The 22727-nt window shown below is 43.4% G+C and overlaps 2 protein-coding genes across 10 annotated transcripts in view; both read right to left on the bottom strand.

The window, feature by feature from the left end:
• AOPEP (aminopeptidase O (putative)) overlaps positions 1–22727 on the bottom strand; it is a 422559-nt gene that overhangs the window by 88717 nt on the left and 311115 nt on the right. The window lies entirely within an intron of this gene.
• Positions 2199–22723, bottom strand: LOC133253002 (uncharacterized). Its single transcript, XM_061426111.1, has 2 exons — positions 18467–22723; positions 2199–18434 (listed from the first exon to the last, which is right to left on the bottom strand). Exon 2 carries the CDS (start codon positions 11345–11347, stop codon positions 10367–10369), a length of 981 nt encoding a protein of 326 aa, XP_061282095.1. The 5' UTR covers positions 11348–18434; positions 18467–22723; the 3' UTR covers positions 2199–10366.

Genomic DNA, 22727 nt, shown 5'->3' with positions numbered 1-22727 from the left:
TACAAAGCCTATGGCCCAGGAGGCATTCCAGACCACTGTGAAAGTAGGCCCCAGGCACACAGGGCCCCCTCCCTCACCGGGATTCCAATGGGTAACCTATGTTGAGAACCACTGGTTTGGATCATTTTAATGATGCTGCTACTGCTGCTGCTGAGTCGCTTCAGTTGTGTCCGACTCTGTGCGACCCCATAGACAGCAGCCCACTAGGCTCCCCCGTCCCTGGGATTCTCCAGGCAAGAACACTGGAGTGGGTTGCCATTTCCTTCTCCAACGCATGAAAGTGAAAAGAGAAAGTGAAGTCGCTCAGTTGTGTCCGACTGTTAGCGACCCCATGGACTGCAGCCTACCAGGCTCCTCCGCCCATGGGATTTTCCAGGCAAGAGTACTGGAGTGGGGTGCCATTGCCTTCTCCGATTTTAATGATGACCCATCTCTAATAAGTTACTATGAAAAATTCCAGGTGTTTGGGAGACATCTAAATTTCAAGGTCAGTGCCACAGAGGATAGCCACCTATTGTGTTCGATTACAATAAGTCCCTTTGGGCAGATGGCAAACACATAGCTGGACAGGATGGGCTGTCTGGCTGACCCAGGGTAGCATTTCCTGTAGCTTAGTCTTAGGGGTAAACTTTGGGGCAAGATTAGTTAAGCACATGTGCGTGCGCGCGCACACACACACACACACACACACACAAGAATTAAAAAGAAGTAGAAGATCTCAGCAATACCCCAAAGAAAGGCAAAAATGGATGGATATTTGACATTTTAATTTTTTCCAGGTTGCTCGTATTATTCTGGATCCTGAATGAAAACAGCATACATCCTTATCCTCAGGGACCCTGATTTTAGGGCTGACCTCGAATTCTGTACACATGAGGTGGTCTATTTCCCATGTATCCCCTGTAAACAATGTTCTGATCATGTTGATGGCTGCCACCCACTCCCTTGAAATGTATAAGTATTTGGAAGATTGTTGCACAGGATTTGAGGATAGTGGAAAAGACCAGTGGAAGAGACCCTTTGCTGTGTGCAAAAACTATTTCACATAGGAAGCAACCCAGGTAGACTTCCTTGAGCCTTGGGCATCATGCTTTAACCAAACAGACTTCCTTGTTTAGAAAAGACACACTACACTGATATTACAGGAAAACTATTCTGAAAAAAATGCTTTATCGGTTATTATTTATTTAGGCTCTGTCACGTGGCTTACAGGATCTTACAGATCTTACAGTTCCTCAACCACGGACTGAACCCAGGCTCCAGCAGTGAAAGTGCCAAGTCCTAACCATTGGAGGGCCAGGGAATTCCCATGATGCCAGTTACTCACTTAAAACACAAACATATATGTTAATACTTCACTAGTTTGAGAAGCAAACACTCATGTCCAGGTCCCTTTGGTTACTCCCTAAAATGGAATGGGTGTGGTATCTGTTACCCCATGAGCACACATACTCCAAGTGCATGCGCATGGAGTACCCATGCTCTTTAGAGTCTGTGGCCCTTGGCATGTCTATTTTTCTTTTGCCAATATTTCTATTTTTAAAAATCTTGGCACTCACACTGGAGTGCCTATCATCTGGCCTCCCAAAGGAACCCAATGAAATCACAATTTGCAAATGACAGGAATGGGCCTAAACCATCCTGCTTTTATTAAGAAGTAGGAACACACACACACACACACACACACACTAGGGAGAATACAAGCCATCACAATTTGGGAGGTGGGCCTGTCCCAAATGTAAATAATACATGAGAAAAAGCTATTTCCCACAATGTTTGTTCACCAAACATTTAGATCCATCTAAGAGATGTTCCGGAAAAATAATGGGAGGGGCCAGAATTAATTGGCTGCTAATCTCTTTACTTTTTAAAGGATGTTTCCTCCAGCGGTGGATTAAATCAATATTTAATGCTACATAGGCCCAGCTGTGTCCATATTAGGAAAGCCCGAGCTCACATCTCTCTCTGTCTTTCTCTCTCTCTCCCTCCCTTTGCTCTGCTTCCACCCCCTGCATGTGTAGGTGGGAGAGTAGGAGCCGGGGAATGTGAACTTGATCCAGCATTGATCAGCCAAGCAGCAAACTCGCATTGTTCTTTAGATACCAAACATAAATTCTTTCTAGTAGGGATAAACCCAGCCATTCTGCACACAACACAGCTTTTGTGCCCAGTAGTATGAGATGGAAAAGAACCACAAAGAACATTGGAGCTTTATTAGACTCATCATAAACATCTCCTAATACACAGAATTTAAAAATCCACCCAGCTCATTTATATTCATATTAATATTGGGTATGTTAGAATCTCTTAAACCTAACAATCTTGTGGTCATTTGATTGTTTTTATAATGGATTTCAATTTACAGTTTATTTATTTATTTTTTCAGTTTACAGTTTAAATACTATGGTCTATTTTAGCATTGCCTTCTATTTGAGCACTTCTTATTTCACTGCCTTGCTCTCAGGTTCAAGGGCACCGGATCATGCTAATATACAACCAAATATGCTATTGCTATTTTTTGGTGCTGGCTTGTGAATGTGACTTAAGTATTTCTGTACAAAGCCATGTGTAACGGGAAGTACACAGTTGAGAATTTAGACTCCTCCAATGGGTGCATCCATTCCTGCCATCTCTATGGCATACAACCCCTATAAAACAGAGATAATGCCATCTGCCTTGCAGAGCTGTGTTGAGAACACAATGAGATGGTGAAGTCAACAAATAGACCAGTTAACGCTAATTCCTTTCCTCTTTCTCCTCAGAACCTAAGTGATGGCTCAGACAGTCAAGAATCCGCCTGCAATGCGGGAGACCTGGGTTTGATCCCTGGGTTGGGAAGATCCCTTGGAGGAGGGAAAGGCTACCCAGTCCAGTATTCTTGCCTGGAGAATCCCCATGGGCAGAGGAGCCTGGTGGACTGCAGTCCATGAGGTCACAAAGAATCAGACATGACTAGCGACTAAGCACAGCGCAGCACACAACCTTTCAGAGATCTCAAAATAACCGAGTTGTGACTGCCTAATAAAAAGCCTCATTTGACCACCACACAGACACGATGCCGTTGGACAGAGCCTTAGAGATATGACCCATCATCTCAGCCACACCAAACTAGTACCTGTCCCTTCCCAAAGGACCGGTGGACTCAATGGAGCAAATTCTCCTCGTAGGCCTGATTCTAAAGGAGATCATTCTGTTTCTGACCCCGCCTCACTTAAAACAATAAGCCCACTGTTGTTACAGGAAGACCATAAAATGAAATTTGATATTTCTACATTCTTCTCTGAAGATACCAGCTTGACCAGGTGCTAGATGCGAAAACATCTTAAAATCCTAATAGCAGCTACATACATTTAAAACCAACAATAATGTGATAATTAAGAACTTGGGCTTTTAAGTTAGACAGGTTTCCTTTTCCTCATCCATAACATGCATGTAATAATGATGTCAATAAGGTTGACATGATCAGGTGAGAGAGCTGTGACTAGAAGAAGCATACAGCAATTGTATATACTATGTATAAGAAACTGAGCATTGTACTCAATAAAATGCACTGACTCAATAAAATGATAGCCCTTTTTTCATTCTGGATATTCTAATACATAAAATAATATACCCCAGTGTTCTCGGGGGAAGGGAGAAGGATTAAATAAAAAATACAGTTCTACAGGCAGCTCAGACAATAAAGAATCTGCCTGCAATACAGGAGACCTGGGTTCGATCTCTGGGTTGGGAAGATTCCCTGGAGAAGGGAATGGCTACCCACTCCAGTACTCTGGCCTGGAGAATTCCATGGACAGAGGAGCCTGACGGGCTACAGTCCATGGGGTCACAAAGAGTCAGATACAACTAAGTGACTTTCACTCTCAGGGGGAGTTATACAACCTATATATTCTTTGATTTACCCATTTACAGTTTAATTCACTAAAAGTATGCCAAAACCAGGAAGACATCTCTCAACCACAAAATCAATGCAGTAACAAAGAAATACAATTTGAGGAGGAGAGAACCAGTGAGAACTCAGGAGGCAACTTTGTAATCAATACAACCAAGAAGAGTCTTAAAGAGAATGTGTCTATGGTTGGCCACATGGGATATGAAGCTTCAGCATGCACAGTTGAGGGGAGAGGGAGCAAGCACAGAGGGAAGAGGAGATGAAGTCCTTGAAACAGAGGCTGAAGGAGCCGCTGGACCTAGGGAGCGACTTCTCTGCAGGGTAGTGGGCAGCAGGGTTGAAGGGACTCTCTCCAGGCTGGTCCCATCGTCACTTGCTGCCCTGAAGTCTCTGTCCCCCATTCTGATGTCTTGATTCTGAACTACCTCCCATGCATTTTCATGCCAATAAAGTTGCTAAAATTAAGAACTGAATTGTGACTCTTTGCGGCATAAATAATGTCATCTTATAAAGCCGGGGCTAATAACAACCAGGATGCCCTTAGCGCTTTTAAGAAAAACCATCTGATCTATGATGCCCTCGATGTGGTTTGAAATTTCCCTCGGCCTACAAAGGAAAATATTTTTAGTATGTAGCACAGTTTGAAACAGACATATAAATGCACTGAAAATATAATTTTAGGAAAGCATCTGGGTTTGATCATTTCTTGTTTTACCTCAACACTGAATAGGTTCTATTTTCTCAATATAAGAAACACGGCAACATCCCACTAGAAACTATGCAGCAATCACTGTAGCAATTTCTCATAAATATTTCATTACTGGCTCTGTTTTTATTTTTAAAGTGGCAAACACTCTAATGGTTTAACTATAAAAGCAGCATAAAAATGAAGTGTGCCTTCTGGAGCATTTGCCCCCAGTGTTTTCCCCTCCTTCAACAAGCAACTTAGAACTCACTGGATGATTTTTCCCAAGATCATTTGGACAATGAACATATACCAGTATTTATGTCTCAAAATGTATCCTAGAAGTAGTTGCCATGGTCCAAGGTAAAACTCACTGCAGTTTTTATTGATATGCAGTAATTTTAAGACATTAACAACCCTACCAAAATTGTTTTCATCTCCTGAGGGTCAAACAGGTTAATACCTGTGAATACTTGGTTTTAATTATTAATAGAAGTAAATGCCTATCCTTCAATGATCAACCAGCATAAATGTTCTGGCAGATTGACTATTACTTAATTTCTCCCAATAATCTGAAAGATTTTGGCAATTTTCCAGTGGAAGAGAGAAGCAAGGCACAAACCTTTTTTTTTTTTTGGATCGTGTACATTTGTAAAACACCACTCAGGACGAAACATATGAAAACTTTCCTGATATCACTCCAAACTAAGAGCAAGTTTTCAGTCTGAGGACAGTTCAGCAGATTCCTGGAGAGGAAAGGAAGACACTTGGAGGAAAAGTAAATTCCAACTTCCTCCTTTCAGAGGTGACAAGAGCTGAACCTCAGCAAAGTATATGGTGACATGAGGCTCAAAATGGCTCTGACCTTCACCTAGGGCTGTTCCCCTCTTTCCTCAAAGAAGCAGTGAGGACTTAGAGAAGGCAAGTGGCTTGCCCACAGCCACACAGCTTAGTGGTACAGGACTCTCTCCAAAGCTGAACCTAACGTATCAGATCCCTCCTTCATTCAACATAGGACATAGCAGAACAAAACTTCACTGCTGCATGCTCTGTCCAAACAGCACATTGCATATAACACAATTGACTCTCCTCCTCTATCCAGCCTCTACTCTTGTTCACTAACCTCAGAATAATGCAGCCTGGCATTTTATGCATCAACTTGTCTGAATCCCACTCAGAGTGTGATGGTAGCAGTTATAACTAGACAGGATCAGAAGCAGAAAATACTGAATTGGTAAAGGCCGGAGGTGGAGAATTGACCTGGAAGGATGGGGTCTTCTGAATGAGCTGGACGCACTCATTACCGAACACCAACAAATCATGGACAACCGCCATTCAGAGATATGTGTGACGTGAACGCTGCCCTTCTTTAAACACACGTTTGGATTTTGACAATTTGACAATCATTGACTGTTACCCTGACCTGTGATACACTTGCTGGTTGGCCACCACAGGGCTGTGCCCCTGGCATTCTCCTCCTCTGGGTCAGCAGAGGTGACAGAGGAGGGCAAAAGCCAGGGACTCTGGTTGGTGCTTGCTTGTGAATGCAAATAACCGGACACAGGACTCGCCCCTTAAATGCTTTGGAAGATACATAAAGACACTTTTTGGTTCAGCCAATTGCTTTTTCTCATTTGTTGTTTTGATGACCTGGTATTTATAATCTAATTTAGTTTCCATCTCATGAGAGGAATAGTTGCATCTCTCAAAAAACAAAGACCTAAACTAATCTCTATGACACTCACATTCATTCACACACACACACAAAGTTAACAACTTTCCAATGTAATAAAGCCCATACTTTCTTTCTTCCTTTTTAAAATATTTATTTGGCTGAGTTGGGTCTTAGTTGCAGCACACAGGCTCAGTAATTACAGTGTGCGGGCTTATTTGCCCTGCAGCATGTGGGATCTTAGTTCCCTGACCAAGGACTGAACCTACATCCCCTGCATTGCAAGGCAGATTCTTAACCACTGGATCACCAGAGAAGTTCCATCCTCATACTTTCTATGCAAAGTATTCCATCAGACATACAGGATTCCCATTTAGAAACATCTAAATGGAAAAGGATTGTGTATACCTGTGACAATATTTATGAAAAGCCCTGGATTGTGAGGGCTTTCACATTCCTGTACACACAGAGTACATTTTTTGGGCGCTCTAAATAATAGAAATAAACATATTCCGGGAAAAGAACAGTCATTAATTAAATTAAAAATCATCCTTGTTTAGGCTTTCTGCTGTATTCATTTATTATCTCTTTATAGGCCTAAGGCAAGAATGGGACTAAGTTAATTTGAATTAAAAGCAGTCCTGTTAAAAATGCAAAATGCCTTAATTGGGTAGACTGAGGACTGAGGGTCTTAGACTGAAGCCCTGGCTCTGCCATTAACTAGGGCTTTGAGTTTGGGCATATCAGTATGCATCCCCTGGGGTATAGCTATCCCTTGGGTGAAAAGATGAGCTCTTCTCCAAGACTCACTCCTACCTAGGATTCTAAAGCAGACTGAAATTTATGCAACACCAGAAAAGCCTAAAATTTAGCCATGAAGCAATAGAGGCAATACCCAAAAGATATATACCATACAGATATTAAATACACATCTATTTTATACAACATAATGGTTCTCCACAAAAGAGAAGAAAAAAGTCCCCTGTTCTAAAAGCAGTCAAGTGTTCCTAATAGCTTTTCTTGTCAGCAGAAATTCCGGCAGGCAGCAGACGAGGGTGGAAGTCCAGTGAGCGCTGTGAATGGCCACAGTAGGAGCCGCCGCCCACAGGCCTGGGATGCAGACCTGAGCATCAGTTTATGCAATGATGCTGTGTGATGTCAAAGAGTCAAAGAGGCCTGCATGTGTGTGCACTCATGTACACAACACACTGCAAGGCTAGGTCTCATGGCTTTCCCTGGGTGTGGGAAGGGCACGATGCAAATATAGAATAATGTGCCTTTGATGAGATCCTACCAGAGTATGTCTTCAGCCTTATAGAAGAGAGAATGGGAGGAGTTCCTCTTAAAAGGTAGAACTGGATGTTTTTCTATTGACAGAGGTTTGTAATCCAAAGCTGGTATCTTTGTCATAATTCTTTGAGTTTACTTGTTCCTTCTTCCTAAAGACCCCTCTATGTGAAACAGATAAAGCACTGTCAAAGAAATTCTGTTAAATAGAATCACTCCTTACAAGAGCTACAGTGTCCTTACTTAAGTGAATCTCTGTATGGGCGCGCAATATGTATGAAAATGAAGAACAGGTAAGGGCTATAGGTTCTACCATGACCCACTAGGCATTGCACATTGAGGACGATCACGTGGACTCTCTTGCACAATAAGCTGGACAACTTGTGACCAAGAGGCAGTGGGGGATGGGGGCAGTACAGCCAAGTCTCTAGTCTCCAAGCAAATTGTCTTCTAATGGACTTGGCATCCTGGCTGAAATTGGAAAGTACAGAAGTCAACCTCTCCAGTTCCCCAGTTCAGTTCAGTTCAGTTCAGTTGCTCAGTTGTGTTCAATTCTTTGTGACCTCATGAACACACACAGCATAGCAGGTCTCCCTGTCCATCACCAACTCCTGGAGTTTACTCAGACTAATGTCCATTGAGTTGGTGATGCCAAACATCTCATCCTCTGTTGTCCCCTTCTCCTCCTGCCTTCAATCTTTCCCAGCATCAGGATCTTTTCCAGTGAGTCCGGAGAAGGCAATGGCACCCTACTCCAGTACTCTTGCCTGGAAAACCCCATGGGCGGAGGAGCTTGGTAGGCTGCAGTCCATGGGGTCGCTAAGAGTCGGGCACGACTGAGCGAGTTCACTTTCAGTTTTCACTTTCATGCACTGGAGAAGGAAATGGCAACCCACTCCAGTGTTCTTGCCTGGAGAATCCCAGGGACAGGGGAGCCCTGCCATCTATGGGGTCACACAGAGTCAGACACGACTGAAGTGACTTAGCAGCAGTAGTAGTTCTTCACATCTGGTGGCCCAAGTACTGGAGTTTCAGCTTCAGCATCAGTCCTTCCAATGAATATTCAGGACTGATTTCCTTTAGGATGGATTGGTTGGATATCCTTGCAGTCCAAGGGACTCTCAAGAGTCTTCTCCAACACCACAGTTCAAAAGCATCAATTCTTTGGCGCTCAGCTTTCTTTATAGTCCAACTCTCACATCCATACATAGCTACTGGAAAAACCATAACTTTGACTAGATGGACCTTTGTTGGCAAATTAATGTTTCTATTTTTAATATGCTGCTAGGTTGGTCATAACTTTTCTTCCAAGGAGTAAGCGTCTTTTAATTTCATGGCTGCAATGACCATCTGCAGTGATTCTGGAGCCCCAGAAAGTCAAGTCTGCCACTGTTCCCACTGTTTCCTCATCTATTTTCCATGAAGTGATGGGACCGGATGCCATGATCTTCGTTTTCTGAATGTCGATCTTTAAGCCAACTTTTTCACTCTCCTCTTTCACTTTCATCAAGAGGCTTTTTAGTTCTTCTTCACTTTCTGCCATAAGGGTGGTGTCATCTGCATATCTGAGGTTATTGATATTTCTCCCGGCAATAATTGATTCCAGCTTGTGCTTCATCCAGCATTTCTCATGATGTACTCTGCATATAAGTTAAATAAGCAGGGTGACAATATACAGCCTTGACGTACTCCTTTTCCTATTTGGAACCAGTCTGTTGTTCTATGTCCGGTTCTAACTGTTGCTTCCTGACCTGCATACAGATTTCTCAAGAGGCAGGTCAGGTGGTCTGGTATTCCCATCTCTTTCAGATCCACACAATCAAAGGCTTTGGCATAGTCAATAAAGCAGAAATAGATGTTTTTCTGGAACTCTCTTGCTTTTTTGGTGATCCGGCGAATGTTGGCAATTTGATCTGTGGTTCCTCTGCCTTTTTGAAAACCAGCTTGAACATCTGGAATTTCATGGCTCACATATTGCTGAAGCCTAGCTTGGAGAATTTTGAGCATTACTTTGCTAGCGTGTGAGATGAGTGCAATTGTGTGGTAGTTGAGCATTCTTTGCCATTGCCTTTCTTTGGGATTGGAATGAGTACATCATGAGAAATGCTGGGCTGGATGAAGCACAAGCTGGAATCAATATTGCTGGGAGAAATATCAATAACCTCAAATATACAGATGACACCACCCTTATGGCAGAAAGTGAAGAAGAACTAAAAAGCCTCTTGATGAAAGTGAAAGAGGAGAGTGAAAAAGTTGGTTTAAAGATCGACATTCAGAAAACGAAGATCATGGCATCCGGTCCCATCACTTCATGGAAAATAGATGAGGAAACAGTGGAAACAGTGGCAGACTTGACTTTCTGGGGCTCCAGAATCACTGCAGATGGTCATTGCAGCCATGAAATTAAAAGACACTTACTCCTTGGAAGGAAAGTTGTCACCAATCTAGACAGCATACTAAAAAGCAAAAACATTACTTTGCCAACAAAGGTCTGTCTAGTCAAAGCTATGGTTTTCCAGTAGTCATGTATGGATGTGAGTCTTAGACTATAAAGAAAGCTGAGTACCGAAGAATTGATGCTTTTGAACTGTGGTGTTGCAGAAGACTCTTGAGAGTCCCTTGGACTGCAAGGAGATCCAACCAGTCCATCCTAAAGGAAATCAGTCCTGAATATTCATTGGAAGGACTGATGTTGAAGCTGAAACTCCAATATTTTGGCCACCTGATGCAAAGAGCTGACTGACTGGAAAAGACCCTGATGTTGGGAAAGACTGAGGGCAGGAGGAGAAGGGGACGACAGAGGATGAGACAGTTAGATGGCATCACCGACTCAATGGACATGAGTTTGGGTAAACGGGAGTTGGTGATGGACAGGGAGGCCTGGCGTGCTGCGGTTCATGAGGTCGCAAAGAATTGGACACGACTGAGCGCCTGAACTGAACTGAACTGAACTTTGCATATAAATTAAATAAGCAGGGTGACAGTATAAAGCCTTGATGTACTCCTTTCCTGATTTGGAAACAGTCTGTTTTTTCACGTCCAGTTCTGTTGCTTCCTGACCTGCACACCGATTTCTCAGGAGGCAGGTCAGATGGTCTGGTATTCCCATTTCTTGAAGAATTTTCCACTGTTTGTTGCGATCCACACAGTCAAAGCCTTTGGCGTAGTCAATAAAGCAGAAGTAGACGTTTTTCTGGAACTCTCTTGCTATGATCCAACGGATGTTGGCAATTTTATCTCTGGTTCTTCTGCCTTTTCTAAATCCAGCTTGAACATCTGGCAGTTCACGGTTCACATACTGTTGAAGCCTGGCTTGGAGAATTTTGAGCATTACTTTGCTAGCGTGTGAGATGAGTGCAATTGTGCAGTAGCCTGAACATTCTTTGGCATTGCTTTTCTTTGTGATTCGAATGAAAACCGATCTCTTCCAGTCCTGTGGCCACTGCTGAGTTTTCCAAATTTTCTGGCATATTGAGTGCCACACTTTCACAGCATCATCTTTTAGGATTTGAAATAGCTCAACTGGAATTCCATCACCTCCACTAGCTTTGTTCATAGTGATGCTTCTTAAGGCCCACTTGACTTCACATTCCAGGATATTTGGCTCTAGGTGAGAGATCACACCATTGTGATTATCTGGGTCATGAAGATCTTTTTTGTACAGTTCTTCTGTGTATTCTTGCCACCTCTTCTTAATATCTTCTGCTTCTGTTAGGTCCATACCATTTCTGTCCTTTATTGTGCCCATCTTTGCATTAAAATTTCCCTTGGTATCTCTAATTTTCTTGAAGAGATCTCTAGCCTTTTCCATTCTATTGTTTCTCTCTATTTCTTTTCATTGATCACTGAGGAAGGCTTTCTTATCTCTCCTTGCTATTCTTTGGAACTCTGCATTCAAATGGGTATATCTTTCCTTTTCTCCTTTGCTTTTCGCTTCTCTTCTTTTCATGGCTATTTGGAAGGCCTCCTCAGACAACCATTTTGCCTTTTTGCATTTCTTTTTTCTCGGGGATGGTCTTGATCACTGCCTCCTGTACAAATGTCATGAACCTCTGGTTCATAGGTCTCAAACTCACAGTAGAGACCCATTGAGCATGCCTTGAACAATGGCTGGTTTGCAAATGTCCCCATAGACCATGGGCTTGTGGGCAGGGGCCGTGCCCTTTTGGCTTTTGTATGCTCATGGCCCAGCACAAGGCTGGGCATTTTGGTTGAACAAATAAACTAAACCCCAAAGCCAAATATAAAAGTGAGGGACTCTAAGAGTTCAGATTGTACTCAGCAAAGAGGAACTATTTCCATAGAATATACTCTAGAAGATGACATAGTTATGGGCTCTATCAGTTGGTCCCAGACCTTCTTATGTGATCCTCATTTAGTACATGTTGCCTGAGTCTGGGGCTTGTAGTTTTAAGCAGCTTCCTGGATTATTCCCAAACCAAGTCTCAGTATAACAGGACCAAGTGAGGGCTTCCAACCCAAGCCTGAAAAGCTATGCTTCTAGAACATACCCAACCTTATCTCTTTATTAAAATCTGTGTGTGCACGGGCCACTACCAACTGTCTCCATCAACTGAACTGAGCCAAACACACTTTCCAAAGCCAGTAGCTCCTGGTTCCTCTACCTTTTGGTTCAAAAGGCGAAACAGCAGGTTTATCCTTAGTCCACTAAGCAAATACAGGATTCTTCTCCACATTGTCACTCCTAAACATGTCTCTGTCCATCTGGGCCAGTTTAGAATTGCTATTCTTTTTAAAGGAAAAAAGATACTTCTCAAATGTTTGTTATCCACCCAAGAAAGCCATTATCATACACTTTCCTCTGAGTTTGCTTTAAAAATGTACATCCAGTCTGAGATCCTGAAGGATGCCAGCTTTGGTCTCAGTCAATTTCCTCAGTGTTCTCCCTTGTCACTTGGCAGGATTTGTGCACATCATCTGCGCTGCATGAACTGGTGCTTGTTTCACATCCCTTCCCACTTATTTCTTTAAGGGTAACCTATAGATGTGTTTTCTTGGAAGACACTACTGGCCCTCAAGGTATTTAATGATGCTTTCTAAAAGTATCCATGTTGGAACTTCCCTGGTGGTTCAGTGGTTAAGAATCCTCCTGCCAATGCGGGGAATACGGTTTGATCCCTGGTGAGGAACTAAAATCCATCATGTCATGGAGCAACCAAGCCCGTGCACCGCAACTACTGAGCTTGTGTACTCTAGAGCCCATGTGCTGCAACTTCGGAGCCCTAGAGCCTGTGCTCTGCAACGAGAGAGACCACTGCAACAAGAAACCCACACAGCGCAGCTACAGAAAGCCCATGTGCAGCAACAAAGAACCAGTGCAGCCAAAAATAAATAAATAACCTTTTTAAAAAGTACCCGTGTAAACGAATAGCTTCTGGACATGAAAGTTCAAAAGTTGAAAACCAAGGAGCAAAAGTGTCTCTAACTATTCCTTTCACTCCACGAGAGTCCCGAATACCTGCGTGGAGGGGAAGGGCTTGGCTCTTCATCCAGGGAGTTTTCTTTCTAGCAAGGCTGCTGGCCCACCGGCCCAGATACCTTACTGCCACTCAGTCACTAGCACTCTGTCTACAAGCCTCTGGTAAATCTTTGGTGAACTTTTCCTTCTCACATTCAACCCTGTGCAGTCTAGCTGTGTCCTGTCTTACGATCAATCTGCTTCTCAGATCCTGTTCTCCAAGCAAAGCAGGCAACAATAAACTCCTTCCTAACAAGGAAAACGGAGTGGGAAAGATCACTGCTGCAAATGGTGGTCAATACGGATTCACCAGATATATTTTATCACAATAAATTGCATTCACCTATCTGTTTTAGGGGGTGGAATGGTGACAACCCACTCCAGTATTCTTGCCTGGAGAAGCCCATGGACAGAGGAGCCTGGTGGGCTACAGGGTTGCAAAGAGCTGGACGTGCCTATGGCCTTGATTAGAGTGCAGCAGAGGCTGAGGCCAGGGCAAGGGAGCTGAGAGTGAGGCTGACCTGAGGCGGAGGTCGGGGGGGAAAGGGGGCCTTTCCTCCACCCCTCACACTGGGGAAGTTGCCTCCATTCCCCTTGTTCTGGGGCATTACCCATTGAACCTCACTCGTGCTGTGACAAGCTAGTTACTCAACACTGCCGCTGCCCCCATCACTGAGATCTGACTCTGCATCATGCTGCTCAAACATGCATATTTAGTTTTCACCACCAGACATTGAACATGTCACACCCCTTGCCTAAAATGACTTCTCCCTTACCTGTTCTTCAAGGTTGACTTAAAATGGTAACTCAGTCCTTTCTTCTTCCACAAATGCAAAATGACCCCTTTCTTCCCAATTCTAAAAGTGAGGTAGGGACTTCCCTGGTGACGAAGCATGTATTTGCTGATACTTTTTACGTTGACCTGTCTTTGTACTTAGAAATGTCTCTTAATAATAGGCTTCTTCAGTGACTCAGATGGTAAAGGATTTGCCTGCAATGCTGGAGACCTGTGCTCAATCCCTGGGTCAGGAAGATCCCCTGGAAAAGGAAATGGCAACTCACTCCAGTATTCTTGCCTGGAGAATTCCATGGACAGAGGAGCCTGGCAGGCTACAGACCATGGTGTTGCAAAGAATCGGACATGACTGAGTGACTATCACTCACTCACTGCTGCTGCAGTGGATAAGAATCCACCTGCCAACGCAGGGGACATCGGTCAGATCCCTGGTCCAGGAAGATTCCACAGGGCGCAGAGCAACTAAGCCAGTGGGCCACAACTACTGAGCCCAAGCTCTAGAGCCTGCAAGTTGCAACTAGAGCCGGAGCTCTAGATCCCGCAAGCTTCAACCACTGAGCCCATGCCGCTAGAGCCTGTGCTCTGTAAGAAGAGAAGCCACGGCAATAAGAGGCCCAAATACCACAATGAAGGGTAGTCTTCTCTTGCCGCAACTAGAGAAAGTCCATGTACAGCAACGAAGACCCAGCATAGCCAAAACTACCTAAATCAATAAATTTCAAAAACTAAATAAATAAAAGTGAGCTAGTTTTACACCACATATTGCTGTTTCCCGAAGATCAGTTATTTGTGTATCTATTTTTCCTACTGAATTATTAAGCATTCTGAGGGTAAAGCCTGTGTTTCTCTCATCTTTGAATCATGCACAATCCCTCACGAAGGACAGATATACAGGCTATATTCCTAGAAAGAAGGGAAGGGGCGGGAAGGAAGGCACTTAGCTGGAGGGGTGATTTCAGATCCTGGAAAAAGCTTCCTCTGGCAAATCTCATGCATCTGGTCTGGGATGCTTGACAGTTCTGTCGAAGCCTAAGGTCTGATACAGTTACAAAGGAAATTTTCAAGGGAAAGGAAACACTTTTAATCCCTATTATTCACTTGGTGTCTAGTCTTAGATTACTGCAAATGAGATTCAAATTCTTTCTGGAAATCAGGTTTTGAAAGGGAGTGAAAAGAAGGAAGGCTAGGGAGCTTTCATTTGGGGCACCAAAGGAAAATGTCTCCTGTTTCTTCCTGGTGCCCTATGCTGTGAAGAGGTCAATACATTTTCAGTTCAGTTCAGTTGCTCACTTGCGTCCGACTCTGCGACCCCATGGATTGCAGCATGCCAGGCTTCCCTGTCCATTACCAATTCCCAGAGCTTACTCAAACTCATGTCCATTGAGTTGGTATGCCATCCAACCATCTTATCCTCTGTCGTCTCCTTCTCCTCCCGCCTTCAATAAAGATTGAAACATCAGGGTCTTTTCAAATGAGTCATTTGGATAGTGTCAAATCAGATACCTGTAGTAATACACAATGGGAGGCCTCGAGTGCTGCGATTCATGGGGTTGCAAAGAGTCGGACACGACTGAGCGACTGAACTGAACTGAACTGAGACAGACCTTTAGTTTCCTACTTCTCTCTGGGAGGACAGATCTTTCCTTCCTACATTTCTTTCTCTCGTTTCATCAGAGACTTGAAAAATTTTGTGGACAGGATACTGAAATCATTTGGGACCAAATAATTATGCCCAAAGCATATTCATTTATAAGGGAATAAAATACGGTAAGTTTGACTTGAGTGGTTTTTATTGGCCACTTTGAAGGGATTCACAAGAAATGTAGAACTAATCAGAGAAATATTGGGAAACAGCATTATTACAGGCTAAATTTGTACCCCCCTCCCAACTCACATATTGAAGTCCTAACCCCCTAGTTCCACAGAATGTGACTATGTTGGAGGTAGGAGCCAAAAAGAGGTGATTACGGTAAAATGAAATTGCATGGGTGGGACCTCATCCAATCTGACTGATGTCCTTATAAGAACAGGAGATTAAGATAGAGATCTCTACATACACAGAAGAAAGACCACTGAGGACACAGCAAGAAGGTGGCCATGGGCAAGCCAAGGAGAAAGGCCTCAGGAGAAACCAAACTTGCCCACACCTTGATCTTGGACTTTCAGACTCCAAATGTCTGTTGTTTAAGCCACCTCATCTGGTATTTTGTTATGGCGCCTGAACTAACTAACATGAGCATGATGCCACAGATGCCAGAAATAAAGAAAATAGGCTAAAAATGGACACATTTAAATAAAATCTCTCCTCATCTCCTGTGACTGCCAAGCATCATATAGGAGTTGTGAGAAGGGCCATAGCTTTGATGAACAGTAAGTGAAACAGTGGTGACTCATCAACAATGCAGGCCTTGCCCCAGTGAGGCCAGAGGAAGTATCTCCAAGGATCCCTGACAAGACATTTCTGTTCAGTTCTGTTCAGTCACTCAGTTGTGTCTGACTCTTTGCAACCCTATGAACTGCAGCACTCCAGGCCTCCCTGTCCATCACCAACTCTCGGAGTTTATTCAAACTTATGTCCATTGAGTCAGTGATGCCATCCAACCATCTCATCCTCTGTTGTCCCCTTCTCCTCCTGCCCTCAATCTTTCCCAGCATCAGGGTCTTTTCAAAGGAGTCAGCTCTTTGCATCAGGTGGCCAAAACATTGGAGTTTCAGCTTCAACATCCGTCTTTCCAATGAACACCCAGGACTGATTTCCTTTAGGATGGACTGGTTGGATCTCCTTGCAGTCCAAGGGACTCTCAAGAGTCTTCTGCAACACCACAGTTCAAAAGCATCAACTGTTTAGCACTTAGCTGTCTTTATAGTCCAACTCTCACATCCATACATGACTACTGGAAAAACCATAGCCTTGACTAGACGGACCTTTGTTGACAAAGTAATGTTTCTGCTTTTTAATATGCTGTCTAGGTTGGTCATAACTTTCCTTCCAAGGAGTAAGCATCTTTTAATTTTATGGCTGTAATCACCATCTGCATTTAGTCACTTAGAAATTGTGAATCTAACCACTGGACAAGAATGACAGCAAAATTACTAGGAGCTCAAAACACACACCACATTATGGCAACTGCTATTATTGATATAAAAAAACCATAATGTGATCATGATTGCACAAAAGAACCAACATTTGCACATGCAAAGCACATATAATTTGAAAAATATAATTTCTCTGGAATTTGCAAAATAACCAATCTTGTTTTTTTTGAATGACCGTTACATGTAGAATTTTTTATAGATACCACTAAGATTAACTATCCTAATAGGCCTTTAAATTATGCTGATAATAGTACATAATCTGTGCTAAAAGAAGCCTACATGTTATTCCCCTAACAAACCACCTGGCTTGCTCTGTGCTAAAAGCACGTCATGGCTCCAATGACATGGAGTCTTTTGCATCATGTCTTATCAAGCTTCCACAATTTTGTGACTGCGGGATTTTCTCCTATAAGACTTCTGTTTTCCATCATTTGCTTGTGTGGCCTCTGGCCACTTGCAGGTGTTTGTTTGGAAAGGAGAGGCATTTTCCAAGATGACACAATAAGCTGATGTTCTAAATCCTGGGAGCTTGAGTCCTGCCTGTTTCTGATTCTGGGAGACTTTATATGATTGGCCATTACCCATCCTCTCTATCCCCATCATTGCCACTGCTGCCTGTGACTTTGTCATTTAAGGCTGCTAAGCACTTTTCCCTAAAGAATAGCCTAAGCCATAGAAGGGCTGTGGGGTTCACTGGTTCATTGTGTTACTTGTTGGTGCCTTGGAAAGTGGGTCACCTGGGAGTTGAAATTAAGCACTGAAGAGAGGAGGGTAATCCGTTCATACCCTTATGAACAACTGTGGTGAGAGCAGCACTCAAAAGTGGATGATAATCATTCGTGGTTTCAGACCAGACTGAAGGGCGTCTATGGACTAACTAGCTCCAGCTTTAGCCATACAGCTGACAAAACTATAGATGATTTCAAGTACATCAGTGGTGGATTTTAAGTTATTATGCATTCAGATTTTAATTCAGATAACAGCTTTAAAGCATCACTATTCAGTATGAATATGTGCAAGCCACATTTGTCATTTAAAATGTTCTCACTGCTGGGGCTTTCCCTGGTGGTCAGTGGTTAAGAATCTGCCTTTCAATGCAGAGGACATGGGTTCAATCACTGGTCGGGAAGCTAAGATCCCACATGCACTGGGGCAGCTGAGCTCAAAAGCCAAAACTAGAGAGAAGCCTGTGCACTGCAACTAAGACCCGAAGTAGCCATAAATAAATAAATATATATATATTAAAATATTCTATTTGCCCAAATAAAAAGTAAGTTGTAGCAGCCAAAATTAATTTTAATAATATATTTTATTTTACAAAGTATCCAAAATATAATTATTTCAATACCTAAAAATATTGAAAACCTTTAATGAGATATTTTACCTTCACTTTGTCATTCTAAGTCTTCTAAATCTGATGTGTTTTCACAGTCTGTCTCAATTGGATGCTAAGTTTTAATCAGAAATGCTTGGTCTGAAGTAGATTTCATAGAATTGACAGTTGAAAAACTGGATTCATTTACAAACCTAAATTGGTCCAAGTGGATTCATTTACAAACCTAAATTGGTCCAAACCACGACTGTATTATTAGATTTTCAATTTAAATTTAGATTAAATTAAAATTCAGCTCATAATTATTTGGAGACTAATAATTATGATCCGGCATATGCCTAGGAGTGGTAGAAAATAAAGTTTAAAATGGTAACTTGGGGCAGTTTACAGCTTCAAATGGCAGGCCCAAGAGTTTTTTCTAAATGGGGAAAAAGGTTTCTGGTGAGGAGGGGTGTAGACGGTGTTTGGGGGAAGATTCACTTAGCATTGGTGTGGATGGTGGATGGAGAGGGGGACAAGTTGGTGGCAAAAAGAACAGTTAGTTACTGCACTAGTCCAAGCAAAATATAATGAAAAAGGGAGGAAGATGCTAGGAAAGGAAATAAAATTATAAATTTAATAAGTGTATATATAAGGATATCAGGAAATGTGGGCAGGAAATCAAAGAAAAGGAGGGGTCGGAGAGTTCTATGACAACTAAAATACAGAAGTACAGAAGAAGGGCTGGAGGGAGAAAAGTTATTTCTATTACATTTGATATAAATGTTTTTAAAAAGATTGGAATATGTACGTATGTTCTGGCAGGTGGGAGGAGACCTTTGGGCAGACATGAAAAGAAATAAAAATCTATTTATAGGATTGTCAAATTAGCAGAATGGGCAACTTTCTTAGAAGTACTGTATACTATTCCAACAGTTGGGAGTGTCTGGTAAATTAAATTATGGTACCACTTTTTAGAAATTTATGCAGCTGTTAAAAATTACTGCTGTTGAATTATTTCAAGGGATGTGGGAAATTGCTTAAGATGTATTTTTAAATGAAAACTTTTAAGTTTAGCTAATAAAAGTCCAATGTTTTTAAGAAAGGATATGCACTTACGTAATATATAGCACAGAAAATGTATAGAAGGAAACATACCAGGCATATATTATCTCTGCAGAGTAAGATTGAAAGGGGCAAGGGCTTTTATGTTTTTTTACTTTGGTTTTGCTTGAACTTGCTTCAGAGAACATATTATTTTTATTTTTGAAAAGGGAGACCAAAAAAATGACTAAAAGGGTTTCTGTCAAAAAATTAACTCCGGGGACTTCCCTGGTGGGCCAGTAGCTAAGATGCTACACTTCAACTGTAGGGGGTTCAGTCCCTGGTCAGGGAACTAAGATCCTACATGCCACACGGTGCAATAAAAAATAATTGAAATCAATAAATGACTTAAAGAATTATCTCTGGGCCATTTTAATTTTCTTATTACAAACTTCTTAATATTTCAGTATGTAATACTTTTATAATCAGAAGAACATCATAAATGAAATAATCTGTATTATCAATGGTAAAATCAATTTTAAGTCTGTTAGCAAAGCCATAGGTTAGGGTTGGGTGTTTCTTTAAACAGATTTTGTATCCAATTTCCTTTACTTTTGGGGGGTTCACGCTTACTTTTATAGCTGCTGAAGCTATTTCCACACATTAAAAAAATGATTTCCATTCAATGTGGCCAAGAAGGAAAATGGAGGCCAATCCCAAGGCAAACATTCCTTAGAGAAGACAAAAAGCCTCTATAACCTGTGGAATGAAAACTTCACCAGTAGAATGTGACTCTTCTGTCATGAATGACTTCAATTGCTGGTAGACAGAAATTTTTAATGAGAACAAAGAGCATTGGAATGATTTCAATGCTCTGGTTGTCATTCCAGGCCAAACACACCAGTAACTTTATATTATAATGATAGGGACAAAGAACAAGGTGTCCCATTCACTGTGAAGCTCCTGCAACAAGAGGGCGCAGAGTCTCACTGAAGTGGAAACGAGAGGGAACTCCCAAGGAGCGCGGAAAGGGCTGTGAGTAGGTAAATCACCATTAGCCACATAAATAATGGCAGAAAATGGGTGAAGAGATGAAAAGATGCCGTCTGATCATTCACCAATGTAAAGATGTGCACTAAATCAGGGTCTTTTCTGTCTGACGCTGTTGTTTTTACTGAACAGTTAAGCACCCAAGGAAATACCAGTTGGGTCTTAAAGACAATTTATAGCCGGGTTGGCCTCATTGCACCTGGCTGTGTTTTGACAGCAGGTTTCGTCAGTTTACAGCGGAGATTCTTGTCTATGCTATAAGCTGTCACTAATGCAACTAGACCTTTGGAAAAAACCTACGGCTCAGAGGCAAATCTTTCCTTTCCATAGACCCCTCCCCCTTTTAATGAAAAGCAAAAGCCGGTGGCAAAGCCTCTTCTTCTTCAAGGGAAATTACAGAACCTCCTGGGAGTGAGCAGGTCAGCCCCAGTGCGATGGCACAAGTCGGATGCGCCTGCTTCTGGGCACTCGATTAAGGACTCTTTCTTTTCTCTTCCCTTGGGGCTAACTGCTGAACACAGCTGCCTTGTTGTTCTGGGCCAGGAAATGCAGGATTTTGCTCTTTGAGCTCCCAACTTTTCCCAGCTTTCAGGCCCCCCTAAGAATGTCTGGGAGCCTTGCAACAGCCCAGCCTGGGAACTCCAGGCAGCCGGCTTTGGGGGGGATACCCACCCCTCACCCTCTTCGAAAACAAGAAGAGCAGGGTGTGGCTATTTGGGATCAGACAAACCTTAACTTTGTTCCCCGGGATTTTTGTACTCAGATAGTGGCCTGGTTTGGAAGCCGCCGTCTTAGAAATCACAGGAGCTCATTATACGTAACATACACGAGTTGAAAGCACTGCCTCCCAAGACCAGGTAACCATTCACTTTGTTCTGCGTGTTTAGGACACAGCATTTTATTCTTTTTTGCTCCCAGAAGGCCTGGGGCAAACAAATAAGTTTTAACAGGTGACACGCATTCCTGAACCGAAGGCAGTGCGTCCTTCCTTAGGAATGAGCTGCTGGTGGCTGGTGGCCGACGTTGCCCCATGTGTGGCAGAACAGGACAAAGACGAGAGGTGAGGGATGAAAAGGTAATGGAGAACAGCCCCTCCTGTTCCTTAATTTCATGGTTCACAGACATTCATTGACATTCAGACACTCCCAAGGGGAAGCTCGTATAACCAGTCATGAAACCAGAAACGAGCAGGCTAACAGCGCTGCTTGCCTGCGCCCCGGGCTGACTTTCTCCCCACCGTGGGGTCCACTCCCAGACACTCAGGCCCACTGTGACAGGTCTGCAGCTGCTCTGGAGGTTGGAAGAGTTCCAGGCCCAACGGGTCCTTTGACCAGGCGCTTCCAGGCAGGGCCCAGGCTCTAGCTCGGGGCGGCCCTTGAGGCTCTGGGAAGCACAAGACCCAGGGAGAGAGCAGGGGGGAGGAGGCTTTAGGCCAGGTGATTGCTACGCAGTGAGGGTCGCCTGGGAATGTCTCCCTCAGAATCGCTATGGGCTGAAAGGGGGAGCAGAGAAATAAACCTGAAGGAGAGGTAGATCCTGGTCCCCAAGACAGAGAAATGAGTCTGAACGGCTCCTTCAGATGAGAAGAGCAGCTGGAGGCAGAGATGCAGAAGTAGAGGAGAAAGCCGAGGGCAGCTGCATGGGCCGATGAGGGGGAAACTATGGGTATGCTGGGTCAGAGGAGAGTGACAGGCAGGCCAGTTCGCTGTCTGGCTGCGTCCACAGAGCAGAGCTCGAGACGCTGGCGGCGCTGGATTGCTGCCTGGTGACGCTGCCCAAAGTGTGCGTCACGTTTTGGAGGACCTCACTGAACACTCAGTTCAGAGTCAGCCAGAATGTCCACCTCTCACACCACAGTCACTATGGGCAGAGGCCCGAGGCACACTCCACCACGGCAGGCTGAACAGCGTGGGAGATATCATCTTCCTGACTCGGGGACACTGCAGCTCAGTGAGCTGGTTACTTTTACACGTGTTTAGTCCCTCAGTCAGGTCTGACTCTTTGCAACCCCATGGACTGTAGCCCACCAGGCCCCTCAGTCCATGGGGATTCTCCAGGCAAGAACACAGGAGTGGGTTGCCAGGCCCTCCTCCAGGGGTTCTTCCCAACCCAGGGATCAAACCCAGGTCTCTCGGATTGCAGGGAGATTCTTTACCATCTGAGCCACCAAGGAAGTCCATGAATATTGGGATGGGTAACCTATCCCTCCTCCAGGGGATCTTCCAAACTCAGGAATTGAACTGGGGTCTCGTGCATTGCAGGTGGATTCTTTACCAACTGAGCTATCAGGGAAGTCTGCTTACTTGTATAAAGATATTGGGAAAAAAAAAAAAAACCCACTGTCATGACTGATACACTAAGCGATAAGCTTTACTGTTCTCCACAGAGTCTGATGAGGCGGTTATCTGAAGCTC

The sequence above is a fragment of the Bos javanicus genome, chromosome 8, assembly GCF_032452875.1.
Source record: "Bos javanicus breed banteng chromosome 8, ARS-OSU_banteng_1.0, whole genome shotgun sequence".
NCBI lineage: Eukaryota > Metazoa > Chordata > Mammalia > Artiodactyla > Bovidae > Bos > Bos javanicus.
This window is presented reverse-complemented; position numbering and strand designations above follow the sequence as displayed.

Excerpts from the sequence above, each read along its gene's own strand:
- LOC133253002 (XM_061426111.1), bottom strand. The coding sequence starts at position 11,347 with ATGGAAAAGGCTAGAGATCTCTTCAAGAAAATTAGAGATACCAAGGGA.